At 36.6% G+C, this 26,209-nt stretch overlaps 1 protein-coding gene across 3 annotated transcripts in view; it reads left to right on the forward strand.

The window, feature by feature from the left end:
- The window catches only part of PLA2R1 (phospholipase A2 receptor 1), a 119,714-nt gene extending 93,594 nt beyond the window's left edge, over positions 1 to 26,120 (forward strand). For 2 of the 3 annotated variants that reach the window (XM_019457485.2, XM_019457474.2), the window contains 10 exons: positions 7,800 to 7,917; positions 8,792 to 8,919; positions 9,276 to 9,423; positions 14,028 to 14,266; positions 15,803 to 15,971; positions 18,305 to 18,445; positions 19,181 to 19,297; positions 20,837 to 21,013; positions 23,842 to 23,874; positions 23,990 to 26,120. In XM_019457485.2, the coding sequence (XP_019313030.2) occupies positions 7,800 to 7,917; positions 8,792 to 8,919; positions 9,276 to 9,423; positions 14,028 to 14,266; positions 15,803 to 15,971; positions 18,305 to 18,445; positions 19,181 to 19,297; positions 20,837 to 21,013; positions 23,842 to 23,874; positions 23,990 to 24,204 (1,485 nt within the window). In that variant the 3' untranslated portion in view covers positions 24,205 to 26,120. Of the gene's footprint in view, positions 1 to 7,799; positions 7,918 to 8,791; positions 8,920 to 9,275; positions 9,424 to 14,027; positions 14,267 to 15,802; positions 15,972 to 18,007; positions 18,261 to 18,304; positions 18,446 to 19,180; positions 19,298 to 20,836; positions 21,014 to 23,841; positions 23,875 to 23,989 lie in introns of those variants that run through there. The other variant, XM_053908334.1, reaches the window with a different exon arrangement.
- The last annotated feature ends 89 nt before the right edge of the window (positions 26,121 to 26,209 follow it).

Raw genomic sequence — 26,209 nt, forward strand, 5'->3', positions numbered from 1 at the left:
CCATTTTTAAGTGTTTAGTGAGGCAGTGTTAAGTATATTCACACTGTTGTGCAATGAATCTGCTGACCTTTTTCATCTTGTAAAACTGAAACCCTAAATCCAATAAACAACAACCCCTCATTTCCCCTCTCCCAGCCCCTGGCAACCATAATTCTGCTTTCTGTTTCTATTAATTTGACTACCTCAGACACTGAGGATAAGTAGAGTTGTACGTTATTTGATCTTTTGTGAGTGGGTTATTTCACTAAGCAGAATGTCCTCCAAGTTCATCCATGGTACAGCATGTGTCAGAATTTCCTTCCTTTTTGAGACAATAATATTCCATTATATGTATGTACCACATTTTGTTTTTCCACTCACCCACTGATGACATTTGGGTTTCTTCCACCTTGTGGCTAAGAGTTTTTGCTGGCTGATTTAAAAGATATATTTCTTGGGGCGCCTGGGTGGCTCAGTCGGTTAAGCATCCGACTTCAGCTCAGGTCACGATCTCGCAGTCCGTGAGTTCGAGCCCTGCGTCAGGCTCTGGGCTGATGGCTCAGAGCCTGGAGCCTGCTTCCGATTCTGTGCCTCCCTCTCTCTCTGCCCCTCCCCGTTCATGCTCTGTCTCTCTCTGTCCCAAAAATAAATAAACGTTAAAAAAATTAAAAAAAAAAGATATATTTCTTATTTTGTTCAATTCTTTAAATACACAGAATTATTATCCCATCCTATACACAAGAAGACCAAGACTGGTAACATTGTGTGCTTTTTCTGGAAGTTCACAGCAAATAAGTGTCAGGTTGAGAATCAACCTCAGGTTTTCTGACCTCGAGTCAAGTAGTCTTGTCTCTTTCCTACAGTTGCCACTTCATATAAGAATTCTTAAATTACTAGCCAAAGCATAAGAGACTGTTAAAAACTGAGAACAAACTGAGGGTTGATGGGGGGTGGGAGGGAGGGGAGGGTGGGTGATGGGTATTGACGAGGGCACCTTTTGGGATGAGCACTGGGTGTTGTATGGAAACCAATTTGACAGTAAATTTCATATATTAAAAAAAATTAAAAAAAAAAAAGAATTCTTAAATTACTAGATCAGTTTAGCCCCATGATACAGTCAATCTGGTGGCACTGAGATATCTTCTAAAATATAGTGGTTTTCTAAAACTTTATATGGTATTGAGGTACATTTTTAATAGTTAATACTTTCTGCCTGATTCCTATTTTCCCAAACTATAAAATCTACCAGTTACAAGTAATTTATACATTTCAATATAAGAAACGTAGCAAGTATTCAATAGAACACTGAGTATAACTAAGTCTTTAATTAAAACCTTTGACAATTAGTTCTTTTTATAGCTATTCTACCATGGTAAAATATATTTAAAATAAAATATGCCATTTTTACCATTTTAAATGTACAATTCAGTGGCAATAATTACATTCACAATGTTATTCAACCATCCCCTTTATTTCTAAAATTTATCATCATCCCAAACAGAAACCCTGTAACTATTAAGCAATAACTCCCAATTCCCCATTCCTCCAGCCATGGTAAATTCTAATCTGTTTCCTATCTCTATGAATTTGCCTGTCTAGATATTTCACGTAAGTGAATTTATACAATATTTGTCCTTTTTTTTCTGGCTTATTTCTCTTTGAATAATGTTTTCACTGTTTATCCATATTATAATGTGTATCAGAACTTCATCCCTCTTTATGACTAACTAATATTCCACACCACATTTTGTTTTGCCATTCATCTGTTGATGGACTTGGGTTGTTTCCACGTTTTGGTTATTGTTAATAAATTTTCAATGACCATTGGCATACAGGTATCTGCTGGAGTCCCTGTTTTCACTTCTTTTGGATATACACCTAGGAATGGAATTGCTACATCATGTACTAATTCTGTGTTTAACTTTTTGAAGAACCAGCAAAATGTTTTTCACATACATGGCTGAACCATTTTACAAGCCTGCTAGCAACGTATGCTAGCAATCTCCACATCCTTAACAACACTTGTTATTATCTATCTTTTTATTATTGCCATCCTAGTGCATGTCTAGAGTTAATCTCATTATGATTTGATTTACACTTGCCTAATGGCTAAGGATGTTGAGTGTCTTTTCATGTGCTTATTGACCATTTGTATATTGCCTTTGGAAAACATGTCTATTCAAGTCCTTTGTCTGTTCTCATTTGGGTTGTCTTTTTATTGTTGAGTTGTAGGAGTTCTTTATATATTCTAGAAATTAAGCCCCTATCAGATACATGTTTTGCAAGTATTTTCTCCCATTTGGTAGGTTGCCTTTTCTAATATCTTCTGATGCACAACAGTTTTAATTTTAATGAAGTCCAATTTATCTAATTTCTCTTTTTACTCATGTTTTTGGTGTCATATCTAAGAATAGTTTGCCAAACCCAAGGTCATTAAAATTTACCTCTTATGTTTCTTCCTAGAACTTTATGGTTTTAGCTCTTAAGGTTTTGGTCCATTTTTAGTTAATTTTTCTACCTTGCAACTATTAAAACAGATGCATCCTGGAGTGCTCTATATGGGACAGACACAAAGGAATGCATATCTTGTCTCAAAGCCACATTTTTGATGCAGACAGTGAGCAACCCCAAAGCATGCGGACAACTGTTCCAGTTACTAACCATAACTTCTCCCATGTACAAAGGAGGGTATTTTAAGGAAATTAACAGCAAATCAAATCCTTGGCAGTAGAGAAATAATTCTTAGAAACTCTCAATATTTGTTTTTGGTTCAGCCCTTGGCTATTATCCTCCCCCCAAACTTCTTTATCTGCACAGCTTAACTCTAGTCAATGTTTTCTCCTGTGTAAACATATTGAGTGTATATGTACAGAGGCATGGTAGCAGTAACCGGGGAACAGACTCAGGGCAACAGAGTAAGTGAATACTTCCTTTGAAAGGAATAGAAGGGGAGTGAGTAAAGCACAAACACATACATGAGAGGAGAAAGGCTTTCTGAAGCAGGACTGGAGCAGGATTAAAACATCCCTGTGTAGCTCAAAGTTAAAAAAAAAAAAACTTTATTGATAACTAACAGTTAGATTAGTGGTTCACAGCCCTGATCAAATATTTAGAATTGCCATGTTAGCTTTTTAAAAATGTCAAGGTGCAGGTGACATCCTAAAGATTCTGATTTAATTGATCTGCATTGGATCTAAGCATCAGTGTTTTTTAAAAGTTCCCTTGGTTATTCTAATGCACAGCCAATATTTGCCCAGCAATAGGAGAGCTGCATGACTAGTCTTTGAATCATTCAGAGGAATTGACTAATAAAGATACTGTCACAGCAGGCTTCCTAAGAAAGGATCTTTTACAGAGTAATGTTACAGGGCGCTCAAGTGTCCCCACCCACCACACCTTCCTTTGCATAGTAATGTCTAAAATCACTGGAGTCTCACTCCTTTGCCTTGACTCTTTATTTTTTAATTTTCTTTATTTCTGAGATTGCCTCATTTATCATGTACGCCTTGGAATAAGTGGGCTTATCAGATCATTAGAAAAGCTGGCAATAGGAGGATTGATAATGGAGAGGAGGAGAGCCCTGTGGGGATGGCTTCCCTGATTAACAAAGTTACAGAAGGAAAACTGGGAGATAGCAATGACAGACATTACTCACTTCACAGTTCTGAATGAGCATCAATATGTTATATCTCATTAAATTTTGCTTCTTGTTTGTCAATTTTCTATGGCTCATTTTTATTGGTTATCTCTAAGAAAAAAAATCTAATTGGTTGGCTATCCACCTATAAGAGGCTTGTTTGTTTTACTTTTATTTGCATTTATTTTATGCAGAATTAACTCCCAGCCCATTAGTTTTTGTGTCTTCACTTTCTTCTGTGCAACCTCCTCTTCTGGTTTTGTGCAACCTCCTCTTCTGGTTTAGAAACAAACAATCTGCTCTTTTTCAATAAGGATCATCTCAGTGTGGCAGGGAGAGCGCATGTACGGGTTCATCCATGAGCCCTGTAAGTTCTATGCCACATCTTGGGGGCTTTGTTCGCCTGGATGTGCTCAATGACAAGAGAATCTACATCTAAACCCTTAAGTTCAGCATTCCTCTCTGCATTTTTAAGCATGTGCAGCAAAAATTCTTTTTTTGGGCCACTGACCCTGTGTCCAGCCACACTGTTTGGCCTGGGCACACCTACCAACTCCACAACTGTAGCATCGGAATTGAACACATTGCTTCTGCAAATACTTTTCAGATACTTGGTGGCTTTTCAGATATGCATACCCTTGATGGGCTGGGCAGTTTCACGTGTGTTCTTAAAGTGAACATGAATATTTGAGCCTCTTGATTTGCATGATTTTGTCAGATTGTCTGGGTCAAGTGAATAGTCAACCATTTTCAAAGATCACCTCAGGCAGCTTACAGGAAGAGGAAGTCACCTTTAAGAGTTTTAAAACTGAGATACCAGAAGTTAAGCATCTTTTCTAATGTTTTATAAATTATTTTCTCTGTGTTTGATGATACATGAGTCCTGACCTGGGATTACTTCCAGAAGAGTGAGTCATCGAAGATACCTGTCACAGCAGAGCTATAGGCAGGAAAAATTCTAAGTGTGCATGTGCTTGTGTTTATGTTAGATTAATTCTTATGCTTCCACTCACACATCTTTATCCAGGGATCTGGGTCGAGTACTAATGCCTGCTTTGCACCATCTACTTTGGAATTAGCCAAAATTTGATTTCATGTACAACATAGCTTTTCTTTAAAAAAACACTCTCTTAATTATTAATATTATTAGCACTTTATTTATTCATTCACGTAGCTATGTTGGATGTTGGTAATTTTATGGTGAGGAAAAACAAACAAAATCCCTTCTCTTTTGGAGCTTACAGACTAGAGAGGAAACAAACATTAGTACATCACTCAGGAAAAGACCTCTAATTTATAACTGTGACACATATGCTGAAGAAGACTTACATAGTTCTATTAAAGTATATAACAGGAGAACATGACTGACGTAGTCAGAAGGACAGGAAGCATTAAAAGCAGGGGAGTATAGCATGTGCTAAGGTCCTGTGGTGAGAGGGGATGTAATCTATTGAAGAAACTAAAGGAAGCATAAAGAACTAGAATGTGAAAAGTGAAATAAAAAAGAGTTTCTGGTTTCTATCCTAAGAACAATGAGAAATGCCTCAAGGGTTTTACCTAAAGAAGGACATAATCAGGAATGAGTTTTGAAAAAGAATCATTCATGCTGCAATGGCAAAGACAGACTGGAGAGAGGCAAGGATGATGAAGGTTCTAAGAGTGGTTGGGAAGCTATTGTAATAATCCAAGGTAAAATAGTGAAGGCAGAGACTGTGAGGCAGTAGGAATGGGGGAAGGACATTGAGAAATGGGATGTCCAAATGATAGATTGAAGAGGGGCTGGGGTGGGAAGGTGAGGAGACTCCCAGGTTTCAGGCTTATATAAATGTATGACTGACTTTGCCATTCAATGTCAGTAAGAATACTGGAAAAGGACCAAGTTTGGGGGAAAGATCATAAATTCCATTTTCAAGTTTTGAACTGGAAATGATTTTAAGGTAAGAATTTTGTATTCAAAACTCATTTGGATTACAGTAGGGTATCCTTAATTCACAGTAATAATAAGAGATGCCTTAACCTCGATCACATTTTGCAAATTAGTAAGTAAATAAACAATTTAAAAGTGCTGTACGTCTTCTTGCTGCTTTGCTTTAATTACTAATGACAACCATTTCAAAGTGTGTTACTAATTTTTTTTGAAACAATGAAGTGTGGTAATAGGAGGCTACACTCTCATACTCAAGCTAGTAAATCTTGGCTGAGGCAAATGTGGGGGGTTGGATGAGTTGGGGGATGGGATAGGGGGCATGTGTGTGTGTGTTTTCTAGAAAGATTTATTGAGCTAACTAAACCAATGAGGTTCATTGGTATTTATGAATGGTTCATTAGTGTGACTATCTGAACGCAAGGTGAATTCACATTAAATGATAAGGCTGCCTAATAATTAGTGTGTGCCACTGTTTGGAATTTGTAATTAGAGAGAAGAGACAAAATGAAAGGGACCAGATAAAAGAATAGTTGCTATAAAATTAAAATCCTTTAAAGCCAATTCCATTTCTTTGTGAAGCAAACAAGGTGACGAGGACCAGAAGAATTGAAAATGTATTTCCTCTCTTATTTGGTAATTCAACTTCAGGCTACATCAGGATTTCTGGTTTTTATCCTAAGAACAGTGGAAAATCCCTTATAGTTTTTAGATTTTGATTTTGATTTTTTTTGGAAAATCCCTAATAGTTTTAAACTAAAGAGTGACATGATTAGGATTAAGTTCTGAAAGGAATTACCTGGGCACTATTGACATTTGGGGCTGAATAATTCTTTGTTATGAGGGGCTGACCTGTGCGTTATAGAATGCTTAATAACATCCTTATACTCTACCCACCAGATTCCAAGAGCAAAGCTCCCACATCAAGTTGTGACAATCAAAAATGTCTCCAGAGATTATTGAATGCTGCCCTTTGAGAACCATTGGACTAAATCTAGAATGCCTGAGAATGTTGTTTGACAACTATTTTGGGGTCTATTGGCTTTTATAATGTTCCATAAATATTTATTGGGGACCTTCTTTGTTGTGATGTTCAAAAAAAAGCAACATTTAGTCTCTGCTTTTTAATGAGTTTATGATGATGGGGAAAGGATGGGGGACTGACAAATATAGAAATTAAAGAATGAGGAATGATGTCATTCCAAAAGGGGATGAGGAAGGATGCTCTCTCAAGTGCAGGCTTCCACACTAGCCTAGAATTATCTTGTAACTGGGATTTTCTGGGTGGTGAAATCTTGAGATCTAACCTATCAATGACCAGGGTTGCCTATGTTCATTGACAAGAGAATATTCAACACAGAATATTCTTTGCATACAGTTTCTCCTGACGTCTCTGGAACATTGCCTGATCCACTATAGCCTCTCTTTTCTATCTCTCTCTCCCCCCTGACTCTAACTGGCCCTATTAACATGTTTAAATTTCACTGAGCTTTGGTTGCGGATGGGTGGTGTCTTCAACATTACCTGACCCGTGCAGTGGTTATTCCATTTCTCGCTCCATAATGAGTAGCCCTGCCATGCCACAGACATGATTCTCTCATGAGTAAAAATCAGCCCTCACTGCCAAATCCCATAGCCTTCTTTTTGTGTTCCATTGACCGTGCTGGCCACCATCCTATCTATTTCTCCTCCCTAGGTTTCTTTGGTCCTGCCCTTGCTTCTTTTCCAACTGGGCTCATTTTTTTTCTTTTCTGGCTCTTCCTCGTGGACTTACAAACCACATAGCTAACTCAAGTAATTAGTGAATTTAAGTCCCTGTTGTGGTTTGATTTCCCAGTATTCTCCTCTCACTTAAAGTGAGGAAATGTATTTGTAAATAAAATTGAACTAAGCTATTAATTGCTACCTACAGGATTTTTAAAAATTAAATCTACCACACTACAGGCTGGCTCCTTTTTAAAAGGAATACTGTTTTTCATTGAGCAAAAGACATCGTTCTGATACTTTACAGAACAAAACACATCCTTGTTTCTGTTCCTGCCTGATACAAATGCATGCAAGATATTGACTTACCCTAAAAGTTGGTCTTCTGTTTTACTCTCCTATCTTTGGAGCAGCTCAAAGAAAAAAAAAATGAGTCATTTCTGCTCAAGAAAATTATAAAGAATTCTAAAGACTGATCCTCAGTGTCTTTGGAAGGTTTTTAACTCGTTAAGAAAAATATGGAAATGAATGTTTTTTTGGCCTTTTTTTTTAAAGTGCCTTTTGGTGAAAATCCCCAAAGACCCAAGGGATTGGAAGAACTGGACATCAGCTCAAGATTTCTGTGTTGAGGAAGGGGGGACACTGGTCGCCATTGAAAATGAGGTGGAGCAAGGTAGAGTATTCAATATTCAGTCGGGCAAAAATAACCATTTTTATTTCAATATCTATTAAAATGGGGGCACCTGAGTGGCTCAGTTGGTTAAGCGTCCAACTCTTGATTTCAGCTCAGGTCATGATCTCACAGTTTGTAAGATAGAGCCCTGCATCTGGCTCTGTGCTAACAGTGCTTGGGATTCTCTCTCCCCCTGTCTCTCTACCCCTCCCCCACTCACCTTTTCTCTCTCTCTCAAAATAAATAAATAAACTTTAAAAATGTCCCCCCAAAATGCTAACATTTCCAAATCAACGTCATATGTATTATATAGCTGATGACACATACATTTTCAGTTTGACCTATAAGGTTTATATCACGACATCTGTAAAAGTTAGTACATTGCATTGCTTATAAACTGATTTTTGAAGACTTTTGTCTCCCCAGTAATAGTGGAAAAAATAGGGCAGATTTGTGATCTTTATTGCAAAATGGCTGAAATAATCTGAGGTACACTCTATAATAATTGCATGGTATAATTTTTAGATCCCTTTAGATTTACCTGTACACCTTTATTTGATATTTAGGCAATTGTATACTTCAGTTTAAGTAGAGTTGATAAATCTTCTTTTGTTTAGAAAGGCATTGAATGAACAATGGAAATAGTTTTGTTAATGATACGATGAAATCCCAGGCTTAGCTAGCTAATGTCTATCAATTAAACTGAAACAAAAGTGAAAGAGACTGCATTACCTTAGTAAGAACAAATTCCTACAATTGATTCATAATTAAGTTTTGCTGTCATTTAAATAAAATCATAGCTACAAACAGAATTCGATGATTACCCAAATGGTTTGTATGGTATTAAATTTGATAATGTATTTCTATTTTTTAGCTTTCATTACTATGAATCTTTTTGGCCAGACCACTAATGTGTGGATAGGGTTACAAAATGGTAATTATGAAAAATGGCTAAATGGAAAGGCTGTGGCATATTCTAACTGGTCTCCATTTGATATAAATGTAAGTTTTCAGATTTAATTTTTAGAAAAAATTTTAGCAAGAGATCCTATTTAATACTTACTAACTGAAGTGTTCTTTTACTTCCTATACTTTATAGGCATAAATTTTATTAGTCTGTTATTATATTAATTTTTAATAATGTAATTATGTCATTTTCATGTGTTCTATAAATGGAATTACTTATCACAATAATTATTTACTTGTCAGGTTATGAAGTGATCTGTGAACAGGTTTATTAAATGCAAATAAAGGGATAATAGTGCTTGAATTTTTAAATTGTCCTTAATAAAAATTTCAGTGTTATAATAATGTTATATGTTTCCATATTTTTGGAAAACATATGTATCTTTTTAAAGATTCCAAGTCATAACATCACTGAAGTTCAAAAACACATTCCTCTCTGTGCCTTGCTGTCGAGTAATCCTAATTTTCATTTCACTGGAAAATGGTATTTTGAAGACTGTGGAAAAGAAGGTCATGGGTTTGTTTGTGAAAAAATGCAGGGTAAGAAATATTTGCTTTTTTATTCCTTTCATCTCTATGACCCACTCGTCTCTTCCATATTTGTTTTACACACTGTATAACTGTCATTTTCATAGCTAACAGTGTCAGGCACTTACTTTTTGAGCTTTACATATATTTGCTCATTTAATCTCTACTACCCCAGGATTATGGCCTTTAGTGGGGTTCTAAAGACTACAGAGACCATCTGAGAGATGACCAAGTTTATGCATCCATTTTAGCCCTATTAAGTGGCTTTACTGCTTTCTTCTGAGTTTATGTGTGTGTTCAGGGAATAAAAAAGGCTTTAAGAAAATGTTGTAAAATAAAGAAATAAACAAACTAATATTTCCTACTTTCTTGGAAACCTAAAAATGCCCTCTGTGACTAAATATGACATGTAGCATATCTCTAGAGCTAATGATCAGAACCCCCAGTAACTTTTGGTGTGAAATACCAAAGCCATACTATTACACGTATCCAGTGGGATTGATGATCAGGTCAAATGCACTGTAAGTGACCTTGACTAATAAAAATAAAGATAGCAACAACAAAAACAATAGCTCCAACTTGTGCTTTCACCAAGTGCAAGGTTTCCCTGTATGACGCTACTCTAGAAGACCACAGTTTGTGTTTGGAGCTGGGTGCAACTCTGGGCAGCCTATTGTTTATATACTTACTTGGAATATGATTTATACCTCTCAGTGTTGCATGTATGTGAACACTTTAATGCACTGAGTATCTATCCATCCTCAGAATAGCCCAGGGAAGCTATTTCCCAATTCATAGTTATCACTTAAAAATAATAATATTCAGGAATTGAAAGAAGATAATCAATTATAGCAAGGGTATTATGAGAAGAGAAGAGTCTTGTAGGGAAAGAAATAATATCAATACACCATGTATTTGCATACTTATGATATACCTGGCCCTGTGCCTTGGCTTCATAAGCAATAAGGCATAAAAACCTCCCAACAATGCTAGGAAGTAGGTAAAAAAGTGTTATTTTACAGATGAGAAACTTGAGGCTTAGAAAAAATAAGTTACATATTCAAGGTCCCTCAGTTAAATACAATGATTCTATTCTGTGACACTGATGTTGATCTCTTCTTAAAATGGACTGCTCTCTTACCACTTTCTCTCTTTGAAATTTTTTGGGCTAACATTGTATATGGTCTTTTGGACATAGTCTAAAGTAGGGGTGGTTGGGAGCATAGGCACTGGAATTCATACCCCACCTGGGTTCTTTCCCCATCTCTGTAATTAAGTGTCAATGAAGTTTCTTATCTTTTTACAGATGTGATTTCACATCTGTAAAATGGGATAATAACTATCTCACTCTATGCACATACAGAATCTATGCATATATAATGCTTAGCAAGTTGCCAGCATATTAACAAATGACAGCTGTTTGTATTATTATTTCCAAAAAATATTATTCAACTACACAAATTTTCTTAGCCTACAATAAATGACCAAATTCTGCTCCACTTCTTTATTTGCCATATAAACAGGTGCTTACATTGGGCTTAGAGCGCAAACTCTCTTAACTGCCTGAAAGAATAAAGATACCGAAATAAAAGGGAGACAGGAACAAAATCAAGACCCCCAACATGGGGCTTGGTTTCCAACAGATCCTTCTTTTTCAGGTCAATGAGTGGCAAAATCATGTTGCTCAAAATCACGTATGTTTTGAAGTTTGATGGAATCAATTACATATGAAGAATTTTATGTGTGTAAAAATACAGATATGTAATATAATGGGGGTAAATAGTAAAATTGGTATTCAGGTCACATATATGAAAATATTTAGTTGCCTTAATTTTACTAGTTATCATTTTTAAATATCTACTATGGTATTATATTGTTTTTTTTTTTAAAAAAATAACATTAGACTTGGTATATAGACTGGCAAGTGGCCAACAGACCTCTAGTAAAGAATAAACAAATGTAAAAGGGTAGTCCATCATAATTTACTTGGTAAATAGGTTAATTTCACTTTTGTTTTACAATATGTGCTATTATTATATTGAGGTAACATTTTCAGGCAAGAGTCAAATTCCCACTTTGCCATTTTTACTTGGCATAAAAAACCAACATTTATTGAGCACCTGCTGTGTTCTGGGTACTACATTCCAAGTACTGTGTTCCAGTAAGTGCTCTGTGTGGTTATCTCTGAATTCTAACCACACCCCTCCAAGGAAAGCTTTACTTATCTCTTAAAGACCAGAAATTTGAGGCTTGGAGAGATTACTTATTTTTCCAAGGTCACTTAGCCATGCATAGTCAGGACTGGGGTTGATTCACAAGTCTTCTGACCTATTCACACCTCACCATGCTCCTTTTCAACCCCAATTGTAATAAAACCAGTAAATAGAAAAATATCCCAGCCACTTTGGATAAGACAGTTCAGAAATTCTTACCTTGTTTTTCTATTTTAGGTTTGCTAAATTTAGCCTATCATAGTATATGATATAGTACAGAACAAAAAGGCAAGTGCACATTTTAAAGAGGAAATATCCTGGATGTAAAACAAGGGGTTGGCTGTCACATGACCTGTCACTCATGAACAAGAAGACACCAGTCATCATGTCTGGGAAAACCTTGCCTTTTAATTTGTAAATCTTGACTCTGACAGATGACATATTAATAGAAACTATTTATAGAATGTGTGTATTCTGTTTATTAATGTAGTTTTTAAGTTTCTATTTAGAATTTATACATGTAAACATTAAACATGATAGCAACTATCATACAATCTCAAGTTTAATAAAGGGTGGTATTTGATTTAAAAAAGGGGGGCACCTGGGTGGCTCAGTTGGTTAAATGACTGACTTTGGCTAAGGTCATGATCTCACAGTTGGTGGGTTCAAGCCCCTCACTGGGTTCTGTGCTCACAGCTCAAAGTCTGGAGCCTGCTTCATATTCTGTGTCTCCCTCTCCCTCTGCCCCTCACCTGCTCATGCTCTGTCTTTCTGTTTCTCAAAAATAAATAAACATTAAAAAAATTATTTAAAGAAAGGGTGGTATTTGAGAATATGCACTTGTAAACTTATGTTTGCAACACAATATATGACTCCATAATATATGTCAATATTCTCTTAGTAAGTATTAAGTTCTGCCAGAGCAATGTGTGTTGGGCCGGATGTAACTAGTGGAATAAAATCTGTCTGGGACACCTGGGTGGCTTAGTCAGTTGAGCATCCAACTCTTGATTTCTGCTCAGATTTCTGCCCAGGGTTGTGGGATCAAGCCCGGCTTTGACATCCATGCTCAGTGTGGAACCTGCTTAAGATTCTCTCTCTCTCTTTCTCCCTCTGCCTCTCTCCCCCACTCACACTCTCTCTCTCTGTAAAAGAATTCAATTAAGTTAATTAATTAATTAAACTTGATTTTCAAAAAACCTGCCTAAGAAGATCAGTTCCATCAAAAAGTGGTCAGTTTAAAAAGGGACAGTCAAAGGGTGCCTGGGTGGCTCAGTTGAGTGTCCGACTCTTGATTTCAGTTCAGGTCATGACCTCATGGTTTGTGGGACTGAGCATCTTGAGCATCGTGTTGGGCTCTGCTGACAGCTGAGAGCTTGCTTGGGATTCTCTGTCTCCCTCTCTTTCTGCCCCTCCCCTATTTGTGTGCTCTCTCTTACATAAAATAAATACATAAACAAACAAACAAGTAAACAAACTTTAAAAAAAGGGACAGTCAAGTGGTATGCACAATTATTCAGCCATCAAAAAGAATGAAATCTTGAGACAGCCAAAGCATAAGAGACTCTTAAAAACTGAGAACAAACTGAGGGTTGATGGGGGGTGGGAGGGAGGGAAGGGTAGGTGATGGGTATTGAAGAGGGCATCTTTTGGGATGAGCACTGGGTGTTGTATGGAAACCAATTTGACAATAAATTTCATATATTAAAAAAAAAAGGAAAAAAAAGAATGAAATCTTGCCATTTGCAATGACATGGATGGAGCTAGAATGTATTACACTAAGTGAAATAAGTCAATCAAAGAAAGACAAATACTGTATGATTTCACTCATATGTGGAATTTAAGAAACAGAACAGATGAACATATGGAAGGTGGGGGTAGGGGAACAAGAGGAGAGAGGGAAACAAACCACAAGAGACTCTTAATGATAGAGAACAAACTGAGGGTTGATGGAGTGATGTGGGTGGGAGATGGGCTAGATGGATTAAGGTATTAAGCTATATAAGGTATTAAGGAGGGGCCTTGTTATGATGAGCACTGGGTGTTGTATGTAAATGATGAATTACTGAATTCTACTCCAGAAACCAATATTGCGCTCTATGTTAACTAAATTTAAATTTAAAAAAAAGGAAAAAAAGGGAGTAAAAAATGGGAAATCTTCTAGAAATCTTCTCTATGTATGTATTTTTTTTTTTAAGAAACGCATGCATTAAACTTCCTAAGTTCTCATTCTTTAGCATCACCTATGCTTTCAGGTATTACCCTCATTTTGAAATAGTTCTGGGAAGGAAAACTGATGTTCATCACAGCATGGATCATTATGACATGGATCCATGCTAAGCTTTGCCTCTCCCTTTCTCAACCGGATGCTAAAAATGATTGTTGTTGTTGTTCTTGTTCTAGATACCTCTGGACACAGTGTAAATACATCTGATATGTATCCAGTCCCCAATACCTTAGAATATGGAAACAGAACTTATAAGATAATTAATGCAAATATGACTTGGTATACAGCAATAAAAACCTGCCTAATGCATGGAGCAGAATTGGCCAGCATTACAGATCAGTATCACCAGTCCTTCCTCACTGTTATCCTCAACCGGTTAGGACATCCCCACTGGATTGGATTGTTCACTGCAGATGTAAGTATCTTAAATCTCTTGGAACATCCCTGCATAACTAAGTTTCACATCTACTTCCTTAGTGGTATGGACACTGAAATTAACACAGAGAAAAAAAATTCCAAGAAATAATAGCAAATGTAACATTTAAGTAATTGGTTCATACAACAACTATGACCAACCTTACGAATAGCTTATGACTACAAATTAAAGGTATACACCTTTTTTGGAACAAACATCCACTTGCCTAATCTATGGAAAATAATGCCCTTCAAAGGTTCTCTGAAAATTTCTGAGTATCTCCAGATACTGCCAGTTCTTGCCTCCAAGAACCTGCATTTGGGCAATCTGCATTTAAGAAATTATCAAGAAAAATGGATCATGCTTCCTGTCTAGAAATGTGGTTATTAATTAATTCGGTACCACCTTGGAATTTAACACGTGGGTTTTCTCTCCCTCTAGGGATGTATTTTGGAGAGTAAGATTTTTTTCTTAGTTTTCTTTTTTTTTTTAAATAAAACTATTATACACTTGCAGTAGTAAAAAGTAAAATCTGTTCTGTCTCAACCTCTGGTTCTGTACCCCAGAGATAATCACTGTAAATATTTCTTATGCATCATTTAAAAATTTCCTACACATATTTACATAATGGGTAAATATGTATATTGTTTTTTAAATACAAATGAGGTTATACTACTTGTGCTGTCCTTTAACTTGTTTTTTGTTTAATATGCCTTGTACAGCTTTCCATGTCAGCACATAAAAATCTAACACATTCTTTGCAGCACCACATAAAGATATACCATACCACTCTCCTGTGAATAGAAATTTGGGTTCTTCCCAGTTTTTCACAATTACAAGCAATACACAACAAACAACCCTGTGTAAGTTGGATAAATTCCTAGAAGTTAAATTACTGAGCACACTTTACATTTTAAGAAATAGTGCCATACTGCCTGCCAAAAGTTTACACTAATTTACATGCAAACAACTATGATAACAGGTAGCTTTTCATATCCTTGTCAATACTGGACATTGTCAAAATTTTAATCCTTGTCATTGGGATAGGTGAGAGAATGTGTCTTATGGTTGCTTATTATACTTGTGCATTACAGAATGATTTAACTTCACGTAGTCAATTTTGCATTATGGCCTCTGGATTTTGTATCAGACTTGAAAAGATATTCCCCGCACCAAGAGTATAAAATATTTAGCCAAGTTTTCTCTAGCACTTTTATGTTTGCAATTCATATGTATGAATCTTTGACCAATCTGAAATTGGTTTTGGTGTAAAGAACAAGATATTAATCCAACTTCATTCTGATTGCTTACTTGGAAATTATGGTGGTAGGGAACAAAGGATTACCCAAAACTAAAAAAGATACTGTTGTGACAGCTATTTCTTTTTGTCAGGCCACATTCACAAGCTATCCTAGACCCCCTGAAATATAAGTCTAGATGTGGAAATACAAATCAGTGCGTGAAGTAAGGGCTGCTCAAATAGCACTGGGTGATGCAGTGCTAGCAAAGAAATTATGGCTTCATTTCCCTCCACAGAATGGTCTTAATTTTGACTGGTCAGATGGCACCAAATCCTCCTTCACTTTTTGGAAAGACGATGAGTCATCCATCTTGGGTGACTGTGTTTTTGCCGACACCAGTGGACGCTGGAGTAGCACAGCCTGCGAGTCATTTCTGCAAGGAGCAATTTGTCATGTACCTACTGGTAGGTTCAATTCTATTCAACTCAACAAATATGTACTGGCACCTACTGCGTGTAAGGCACTGTGCTAAGCAGGAGCTTTGAGTAAGAGTAAGAAGTGTCTGCCCTCAAGAAGCCTCTGGTCTGGTAGGTGATGTTCAGACAAATAACTGTTATACCAAGCAGAACTACCAAATGATGGAAAAGAGGTAGTAAGTGTTGTGGGGTTAGCAAGAAAAAAGAACATAACACATCCACTTGAGGACAAATAGAAAGACTTCTTGAAGGACATAACTGTGTGACTGGCCTTGAAGAATAGGTAGGATGTAGTGAGAAAATGATTGGACATGGAGAGGCAGTCTGAACAGAAAAGCTTGGACAGGGGCATCTGGGTGGCTTAGTCAGTTAAGCATCTGACTTTGGCTCAGGTCACCACCTGACCACCTGGTTCGTGAGTTAGAGCCCCGCGTTGGGCTCTGTGCTGACAGTTCAGAGCATGGAGCCTTCTTCGGATTCTGTGTCTCCTTCTCTCTCTGCCCCTCCCGCACTCACTCTGTGTGTGTGTGTGTGTGTGTGTGTGTGTGTGTGTGTGTGTGTGTGTGTCTCAAAAATAAGTAAACGTTAAAAAAGAAAAGCTTGGACAAAGACATGGAAGGAAGAAAGTTGTAAAGCAAAGCTAGTGTTGAAATTTGCCTTCATGGCAGTGTACCAGTAAGGAGAGGTGGGAAATCAGGCTAGAAACCTGCATTAAGAGCATGTGTGACCTTGAAGGCCAGACTGCAAATTCATGTTTAAGTCAAAGACTAATAAAATTCTAGAGATGATGACGATGATGATAGTAATAATATTTATATTATATGATAACAATGATAATAATACCTCATTACTCTTAAAGCTCACCTGGCTCTCCCAGTTGAGCCAGGTGAACTTTATTTTAAAAAGAAAACAAACTCAGAGCATGAAATAGCTTACTGAAGATCTCACAGATGTCCACCAATAGGACCAGGAGGAGAAGCCAAGCTTCCTTGCTCTTTGATGTGATGTTCATCCCATTACACCAAGTCCCCCTTCCCTTGATTGCTACGTAGAGTTCTTTAACACCAGCTGGTGTCTTTTAAAATCTCTCATTTAGTAAAAGTGCACATATTTGCTTACATTCTGGATACTATAAGTTAAACAGCATACACACTATGTAACTTCGGATCAAAATAATTCAGGATAGTAATGTAAATAATAGCCACATACACTGGAAAAGCTAATTCTGCTACTAAAACACCATAAAAATTATTCTTCCCTTTTCAATAGCACTGCATTTATTGAGTGCTTAAGAAGTGTCAGGCACTAGCTCATTTAAACTCCTCACGCAGCAGTACCTGACTAGGTCATTTGGTAGAGCATGTGACTTTAGATCTCAGGGTCATGAGTTTGAGTCCCTTGTTGGGTGTAGAGATTACTTAGAAGGGAAAAATAAAAACAAATAAATAAACTTCTCATGTAAAAAAGATGTTGTTTAACTCTCTTTTATAACTTTTTAAAAAATGTTTATTTTGAGAGAGAGAAAGAAAGCACAAGTAAGGGAGGGGAAGAGGGGGGTGCGCAGAGAGAGAAAATCTGAAGCAGGCTCTACCTCAACAGTGGAGCCCAGTGCAGAACTTGATCTCACAACTGTAAGATCATGACCTGAGCTGAAATCAAGAGTCGGACACTTAACCAACTGAGCCACCCAGGTGTCCTGTTGGCTCTCTTTTTATTGATAAAGACACCAAAGTATGAATATGATAGGTAACATGCCCATAGCCATACACCTAGGATCTCATCATGGATGTGACCTCTAAAGCAAAGTCTACCTGATATTTCCCTTAGTTATGTGTTATGTTTTGCTATGCTATGTTACTTTACCAAATGCATTATTTTCTCTCACAGGTTGATTGGCAGGTAAGGATTTGCTAAATCTGTAATATTCAGCACTGCATAGAACACATTTTGTACATTTGGAAGTGCTTTTTTGCCAACTTCATTCATTTCTATGAATCACATCCCCCAGTTTTTCCAACCTTTAGGATACCAATTATAAACATGAAAGACAGCCACTCTCACCCATGCAGCACCCAAACTAAGCCTAAGAAGCTATGCATGAATATACCCTGTTATGTGTAGGTAAAGATTATTTCTGCCAGAAATGCTACAAACCAGATTTGGTTTTCTGATCATTTATATTAAACCCACTCTTTCAGAGTATTATCATGAAAATCTCATTACACTATTTATCTTAGTTTGTCATAGAATTTAATGCAATGTTTATCCCAATAAATGAACCCAGTCACCACCCTAAAATCATAACTGATTTTTGTTCACAGAAACAAAACCATTTGGACACCCAGAGTTGTGCTCAGAAACATCTATTCCCTGGATAAAATTCAAAAGTAATTGCTACAGTTTTTCTACAGTCCTAGACAGTACGAGTTTTGAGGCTGCTCATGAATTTTGCAAAAAGGAAGGTAATTCTTTTGTGATGGTAAAATGCTTTCAATGCATTCCTTCTTGACGTTTCAGTAAACAATGTGGTTTTCTTCATTTGTCTGATTATTTAGTGACTTTAGGAGCAACAACAAAAAAAAGTAAATACTTTTGAATTGCTTGTTTGGGGATGGACTATCTATGAAATTCAATGTCCGGTATAGAATGTGAAAACCTAATATGATATCTCAGAATACTACACTTTCACAGAAAATGTTCCTTTTGAATGCACCTGATTTATAAACTTTTAATGTTCTCTAAAATTAATATTCTATCCTTTAGCTTCTTAAGTACATGCTTGTCTCTTTTAATAAATGTAGTATAATTTTTAAATTTTTAATCAAAAATCACTTATTCACAATAGAAATGTTTGCTCTGCAAAGACTGAGTTTTACAAATTATTGTAGGGGCGCCTGGGTGGCTCAGTCGGTTGAGCAGCCGACTTCAGCTCAGGTCATGATCTCACGGCCCGTGAGTTCGAGCCCTGCGTCAGGCTCTGTGCTGACCGCTCAGAGCCTGGAGCCTGTTTCAGATTCTGTGTCTCTCTCTCTCTGACCCTCCCCCATTCATGTTCTGTCTCTCTCTGTCTCAAAAATAAATAAACGTTAAAAAAAAAATTAAAAAAAAAAACAAATTATTGTAAAGGAGACATTTTTAAAATTGAATTTACCCATAAACACAAATACTTGTTTATTTATTGTTTGTGTCTTTTATAGGATCTAATCTTTTAACAATCAAGGATGAGACTGAAAATTCATTTCTCCTAGAAGAGCTTTTTGCTTTTGGTTCTTCTGTCCAGATGGTTTGGTTGAATGCTCACTTTGATGGTGACAGTAAGTGATTTGGGTAAAGAGGAGACAGGATAAATAAATACATGGTGGCCAAGGCTAATGAAAATGACATCTACAAACGAGAAGGCTCTCCTTAGATATATTTGCAGTGAAAAAATAGCAGTAATCCGAAAGCCACTTCCTCCAAAGGCAATATTGCTAACCCTTTTCTATACACTTGTGTCCTTTGAAATAATCCCAGAATACCAAACATAAAAACAAGCAAACAAGTTTATCTTATACTTACCCTCACATCATGAAGGTTCTTGGAGAGAAATTTGTGTTCACAGACTTAGTCATAGACAACAAAACCCTATTTATTTGAAAATAGCCCAGATTCCTCGATGTTATAAAAGCACAACAGAGTTATAGAAACGTTTCAGTGATGAATTGTGCTTTTAGAATTATTTGCTTCTCATAAAAACCAGGGTCTGTGATCAAATGAGAACGTGGTATTCTTTTCTCTATGTAATTGGTGGTTATTGAAAGTACTTATAAAGAAAAATATTTTAATTGGTACGGAGAACTTCTTACAGTGGTGCCCCAAGGTGGAGGGTGGGTTCACTCTGACAAGGAGGAGTGTTTCAATCACAGACATTGTTTAGAATTTCTAGCCCATTGTGGTAATAAAAAGCTGACCGACTTTTAGGTACTTTTATTGTTGGTTTTAAATCCTTTTCAGACAATGCATCTCCTCTTATTGCTTACACCTGGAGGACTCTACCACTGTTCCCACCCCCTCAGTCCCCACTGGCTTGCTTCTTAAAGAAATTCATTGTAAAATTATTTTAGAAAGAGAGTCATTATGCAATGATATAGATGGTAGGACTTCAAATGATGTCTTTAAATTGATTACAATTATAGGGAATATTTCAAAATTCAAACTATTACGTTAAAAAAAAAGATGATATTTGGGGCACCTGGGTGGCTCAGTTGGTTGGGCATCTGACTTTGGCTCAGGTCATGATCTCACAGTTCGTGGCTTCGGGCCCTGCATCAGCACAGAGCCTGGAGCCTGCTTCACATTCTGGTCTCCCTTTCTCTCTCTGCCCCTTCCCTGCTTGTGCTCTCTCTCTGTCTCTCTCTCTCTCTCTCTCAAAAATCAATCAACATTAAAAAAAATTTTTTAAGATGCTATTCTAAATGAACTAAATTAGAACAATGTATCTAAAATAAATAGAGCTGTTCACAAAGCAACTTTACTAATACCTACCTTTTGATAATGACTTCATGACTGTACCTACTGAGTCGAATGTATCAGATAAAGAGACAGTCTCATTAAATTTAGGAGCTGCTTTTTTCAGAAAGAGAGAGAGAGAGAGAGCACGTGCGCACAAGCAGGCTCCACACCCAGCGCAGAGCCCAATGCAGGGCTCGATCTCACAACTGTGAGATCATGACCTCCACTGAAATCAAGAGTTGGATGCTTAACCACCTGAGCCACCCAGATGCCCCAAGAACTGCTTTTTGTGGTTCATTCCAGTCTTAGTATATTTGATAATCATACATATAAGTCATAGTAAGTCAACAATTTTTCTACAGATGAAACCATAAAGTGGTTTGATGGAACTCCCACAGACCAGTCGAACTGGGGCATTCGGAAGCCAGAGGCGGACCATGTCAAACCCCATCTGTGTATTGCCCTGAGGATCCCCGAAGGAGTGTGGCAGTCATCTCCATGTCAAGAAAAAAAAGGATTTATATGCAAAATGGAAGCAGGTGGGTAAAGTCAGAGGATAATTCTTCATTTTGATTCTACCCTGACTAATGTTGACCCACCTCTTTAGCATTTCAAGCGTTGAAAATGCAAGTATTCGGGGAATATTCAGATTCTGACATTATCATCTTGTTCTACATCAAACAAGTCAGAGGACATTTCAGCTCCTTCTTTCTCTGATATCAACAAAAAAATCATTATAAAGACTATGACTTTCCTGTGTCATCCTCCTTGTTCAACTAATGTGCAAAAAGCAGTTTAACCTCAAACAAATGGAACTAGAAATGTTAAAAGCAACTGCTACTGGTACTGCTAGTACCATTCTGGCAACTGCTACTCAGAAATGTTAAGATTCATCTTTGGTCCCAGGAAATATGATCAAGGCCTAGGTATTCTTGTTGTGGACTAATGGATGTGATTCTCTGTTGCTAGCCATAATATGTTATAAAAGTCATATTTTAACTTCATTGCGAGCTACATAGTTTGTGGTGATAAAAAGAAATAATCATTTTAGAAATCTAAGCCAGAAAATTCTAGTCAGTTGCCAATAATACAGAGATTTCTAAGATAGGATGTTAACAATGAACATTAACAGTGGAAAGGTGTTTTTAATAATAATCACAACATTTCTAGATGCCAGTGTTGCAGAGAAGGAGGAACCTGCTGATGAAGATTTCAGAGAGGAGATAAGGTTTTGGAATCCCAAAAGATGAAGAGGATAGAGGAGGGAAGGCATATTAGACAAAAGTCCCAGCATGACTAAAGCCAGTGATTGAGAATGAGCTCAGATTGGAGCAAAGGGCTCATATTAGGTGGTGATGAGAATAAAACTGGACAGTAATGTAGGATCCATTCACAGAGAGTATCAGTTTAGAGAGCTGAACTTCATGGTGAACCTGACAGGGAAGCCCTATGTGCTCTGTAGACACTTGCAGTGGAATCACACTCATATGGATATAAAGGGAGGCAGTTGTGATTTGAGTGACAGAACAAGGAACATGAGGAAGAATAGAAATAGGAAAAGAGAATCATCAGGATTTGGTGATCTGATTAGAGACTGGGTGGGAATGAAGGAGAAAAAACTGGAAGATGTCGGCACCAACATTCAAGCCCTAATAGTGTGGAAAACAGGACTGAGCCTAATAAGTAGTATGCCCAAGTGATCAATAGCATTTAAGTATCAAAAACAAATCAGAAACACCTTGCGTCTATACAAGACTTTAAAGCTTCCTGTAATATATAGGATACCTCTTTCGTCCCTCATAGAATTTTTTTTTAATTTTTTTTAATGTTTATTTTTGAGACAGACGGAGACAGAGCATGAGTGGGGGAGGGGCAGAGAGAGAGGGAGACACAGAATCTGAAGCAGGCTCCAGGCTCTGAGCTGTCAGCACACAGCCTGATGCGGGGCTCGAACCCACGAACCGTGAGATCATGACCTGAGCCGAAGTTGGATGCTCAACCAACTGAGCCACCCAGGCGCCCCTCTCATAGCAATTTTTAAAGCAGTGAAGCAGATACAATATTCCCATTTTACAGATGAGAAATGTACTTGATCAAACTGAAGCCCACAGTCCAAGTTTTTTGACTCTACATGGTCCTTCCATATCTGCCTACTGCATGCATCTTGAGAATAAATATTCTTTTAACAGCTTCTCTTTAAAAAGTATCTTCACATGGGACACCTGGGTGGCTCAGTTGGTTAAGCGTCTTGATTTTGGTTCAGCTCATGATCTCACCGTTAGTGAATTAGAGTCCCATGTTGGGCTCTGTGCTGACAGCTCAGAGCCTGGAGCCTGCTTTGGATTCTGTGTCTTCCTCTCTCTGCCCCTCCCCTGCTCACGCACGTGCCCACTCTTTCTCAAAAATAAACCAACATTAAAAGCTAAAAATAAAAAAATAATAATAACTCTAAAGTTTCTTCACACACATATAACATATGTTTTTAATAGTATGATGAAAAATTATATAGTATTATTTTTAAATTGCAAAACAGGTTTTGTTAATGTGGTTTTGCTGTTGGTGACAATGTTAATGTTTTAAGTGTATAAGAATGAATGGGCCTAAGGACTGCACCAAGGCACTTTCTCCACTCACAAATCATTTACTGATCTTTCTCTGGGTCATTCAGAAATGGAGAATCATCCATTTCTCTGGATCTTTACCTAGAGGAAAAATAGCAGTGTTCAAACTTTGAGACAGAGTCTACTTGAAAGAGATACATTTTTACTGTAGAAAGTCGTCAAATGGGAACCCTCCAACTTTTTGAGTGGAAGAGCTATTTTTTATTCATTTTTCAAGATTCTTAAGATTGCAAAGGTGAGAAAGTGCTGAGTTTAGAATCCTTCCCTGGAGGTAAAGAGATTATCATTGCTGGACAAACTCCATCTCATAGCTTAACAAAACTGAGTTCCTTGCAGGCAGGGACTATATTTTATTCATATTTTTATTGTAGCGTAGTGCTGAGACTAGATGGAAAATTTTCAGTTTAAAAAAAAGAGCAGTGTATGTGTTTGTGAGCAATAATAATGATTATAATAAATCAGGGGTCAGCAAAATTTTCTTGTAAAGGGCCAGACAATAAATAGTTTAGGCTTTGGGGGCCATATAGTCTCTGTCACGCTGCCACTGTAGCATGAAAGCCGCCACAGACAATACATAAATGGATGAGTGTGACTGAGTTCCAATAAAACATTATTTATAAAAACAGGCACCAGATCTGATCCATGAGCCATAATTTGTTGAACTCTGCTACAAATAATAACATAATTTTGCTGAATTAAAAGAAAATTTTAATCTCAGGTGGGGTTTTTTTTGTATTTGTTTTTAGATATTCACACAATAAAGGAGCACTCAAGAAAAGGTAGGTTTGAAAATTTTGATGTCTCTTAGAAATAATAAAACAGAAAGTAACTGTGTGGCAGTATCTATCTTAATTCATTGTCATTGAACCCTTCCTTTGTTTCATCTTCTTTCAGGACCAAGTCACAGCATTGTACCTCTTGCGGTAGCACTGACACTGATAGTAATTCTGGCAATTTCTGCACTTTCCTTCTGTATATACAAGCACAACAGAGGTATCTTCAGGAGACTTGCAGGGTTTGGGAATCCTTACTATCCTACAACCAACTTTAGTACAGTACATTTGGAAGAAAACATTCTCATTTCTGATCTTGAGAAGAATGACCAATAACAATGAGTTCAGAAAATGCCACAGCCATGAGGATAATAAGAAGACTATAAGGGGAGTCTCCCCTCATTTTCCTTACAGACCAGATGCCGCTATAATGTAAATTGTGTCACTATTTAATTACTCTTAAAGTGATTACTGGTTTTGAACTGTAACCAAATCAGATGTGTCTTGATTTACTCATTTCCCCAAACTGTGATCTATTCTTAAAAAGGGGAAGTTATACAATGGCTACTATTCAGAAAACAAGAACTATTAAAAATAACTCCCTCTTCAAGACTCTCAAACCAATGTGAATGGCTTACTGAAACTTTAAAAGAATTTTTAGCCTAATCTAGCATCTATTCAGACATTTACCCATACTCATTCCATTAAAAGAGAGAGAGGGGAAGTAAAACAAATTTCAAAACTCTAGACCTTATACAAGACAAAAAGTTAAAGCCTTCTGAGAGGTTTTCTTGTTGGTTTTTTAATTCAATCATTTTAACACAGGATTTAGAAAACTAATATCTAAGCTTAAAACTCACACATTCTGGTCTCTAAACTAATATTTACAGTGATATTTGTTTTTATTAATTCTGAGTTCTCAAACTAAAAAAGAAAAATTACCTGTCTTTAAATAGGAAAGACCTTGGTTAGCAGCACACTTTCATAAGCAACCATATAATGTGGCTTAAAATCTTCAATTACTGAATGATGACTACATTTGATGTTTAAATATATAGATAAACTTAAAGGAATTTATCAAAATCTTACTATTGTTAAAACTCATGGTTTTTATTAAAAACTAAATGTTAAAATAATATATAACTCTCTTAACAATTGAAAGATATAAAATATAATTTGATTTTAAAGGGGAAAAAATGAAGATCTGAATTACAGTCCCATTAGAACCACAATATAGGATATATTGAGAAGTACTAAATAAATTACTCTCCAATCATAATCTAGATACCTTTGTTATATAAATGAGTTTATTTGGGGTATTCTATTTAGTAAATTATGGTTCTTAAGAACCATCTCTGTGTTGGACTAGTTAGTGCAGTTGATAAATTATGGTTAATAGCATAACACTGTAAATTAAATATCACAGATTTGACTTTCCTACATGAATTTATGATATGGGAAAGTGCTTTCATAATCAACATTTAAAAGTTTACTGAGTACATAAATGTTTATTGCATTCCTACTAAGAACCAAGTACCATTCTAGAAACTAGACATATTGTGGTGAGCAAATTAATGAGAACTCTTGTTTTTATGTCACTTATTTTCTGAGAAAAAAGTGAGAGCAAGCCAGTAAAGAAATGCATAAGTACAAAATTCCAGGTGGTTATGAAAATTAAGTAAGGTCTTGTGATAGAGAGGAACTGGGGGAATCTCAGGGCCTCCCCTGAAGGTGCATTTTAATTATAACATCCAGTTGCCTTGAAACTAACTAGTAGCCACTAGTCATGAGGTGGAGCTCCAGGAGAAAGTGTGAGTGAATTGCTAAGTGAAAAACCATCATCATTAGAAATGTAATTTAACGAGCATACCCTAAGAAAGGAGTCCTTGTGGCCTGAAACAATTAATACAGCTTCCAAAAGCAGCTCTTTGTTACCGCTGTGTAACTTACACATTAGGACAATCTACTTCCATAATTTTTGTAAGTTTTAAGACTTCATTTTTTAAAGGATATTATATTGTGTGGCAGTTGAATATTTATCACTCATAAGAATAATTGGCTTGAACTAACCAGGTGGTATAAAAGCCCGATTTAACAATCTGTCAAATGAAATTAAAGTTCTGTTCTTTTCAGTGGGATTGGTAAAAACTGCTAATCAATTATCCTTCTAGTTGAGTTATATTGAAGTGGAATAGTTACACGTAACAATTTGACAAAGTATGTCATTAATAAAGTGCTTTTGCAGAAAGAGACCATACTTCTTGTCAATGCTCTGTACTTTGCTATTTAGTATTGAACTGCATCTCTGGGGAATCTGTCCCCATGGACAAGATCATGCAGT

This window comes from Panthera pardus, unplaced genomic scaffold (assembly GCF_024362965.1).
Source record: "Panthera pardus isolate Hobbes unplaced genomic scaffold, ASM2436296v1 HiC_scaffold_10, whole genome shotgun sequence".
NCBI lineage: Eukaryota > Metazoa > Chordata > Mammalia > Carnivora > Felidae > Panthera > Panthera pardus.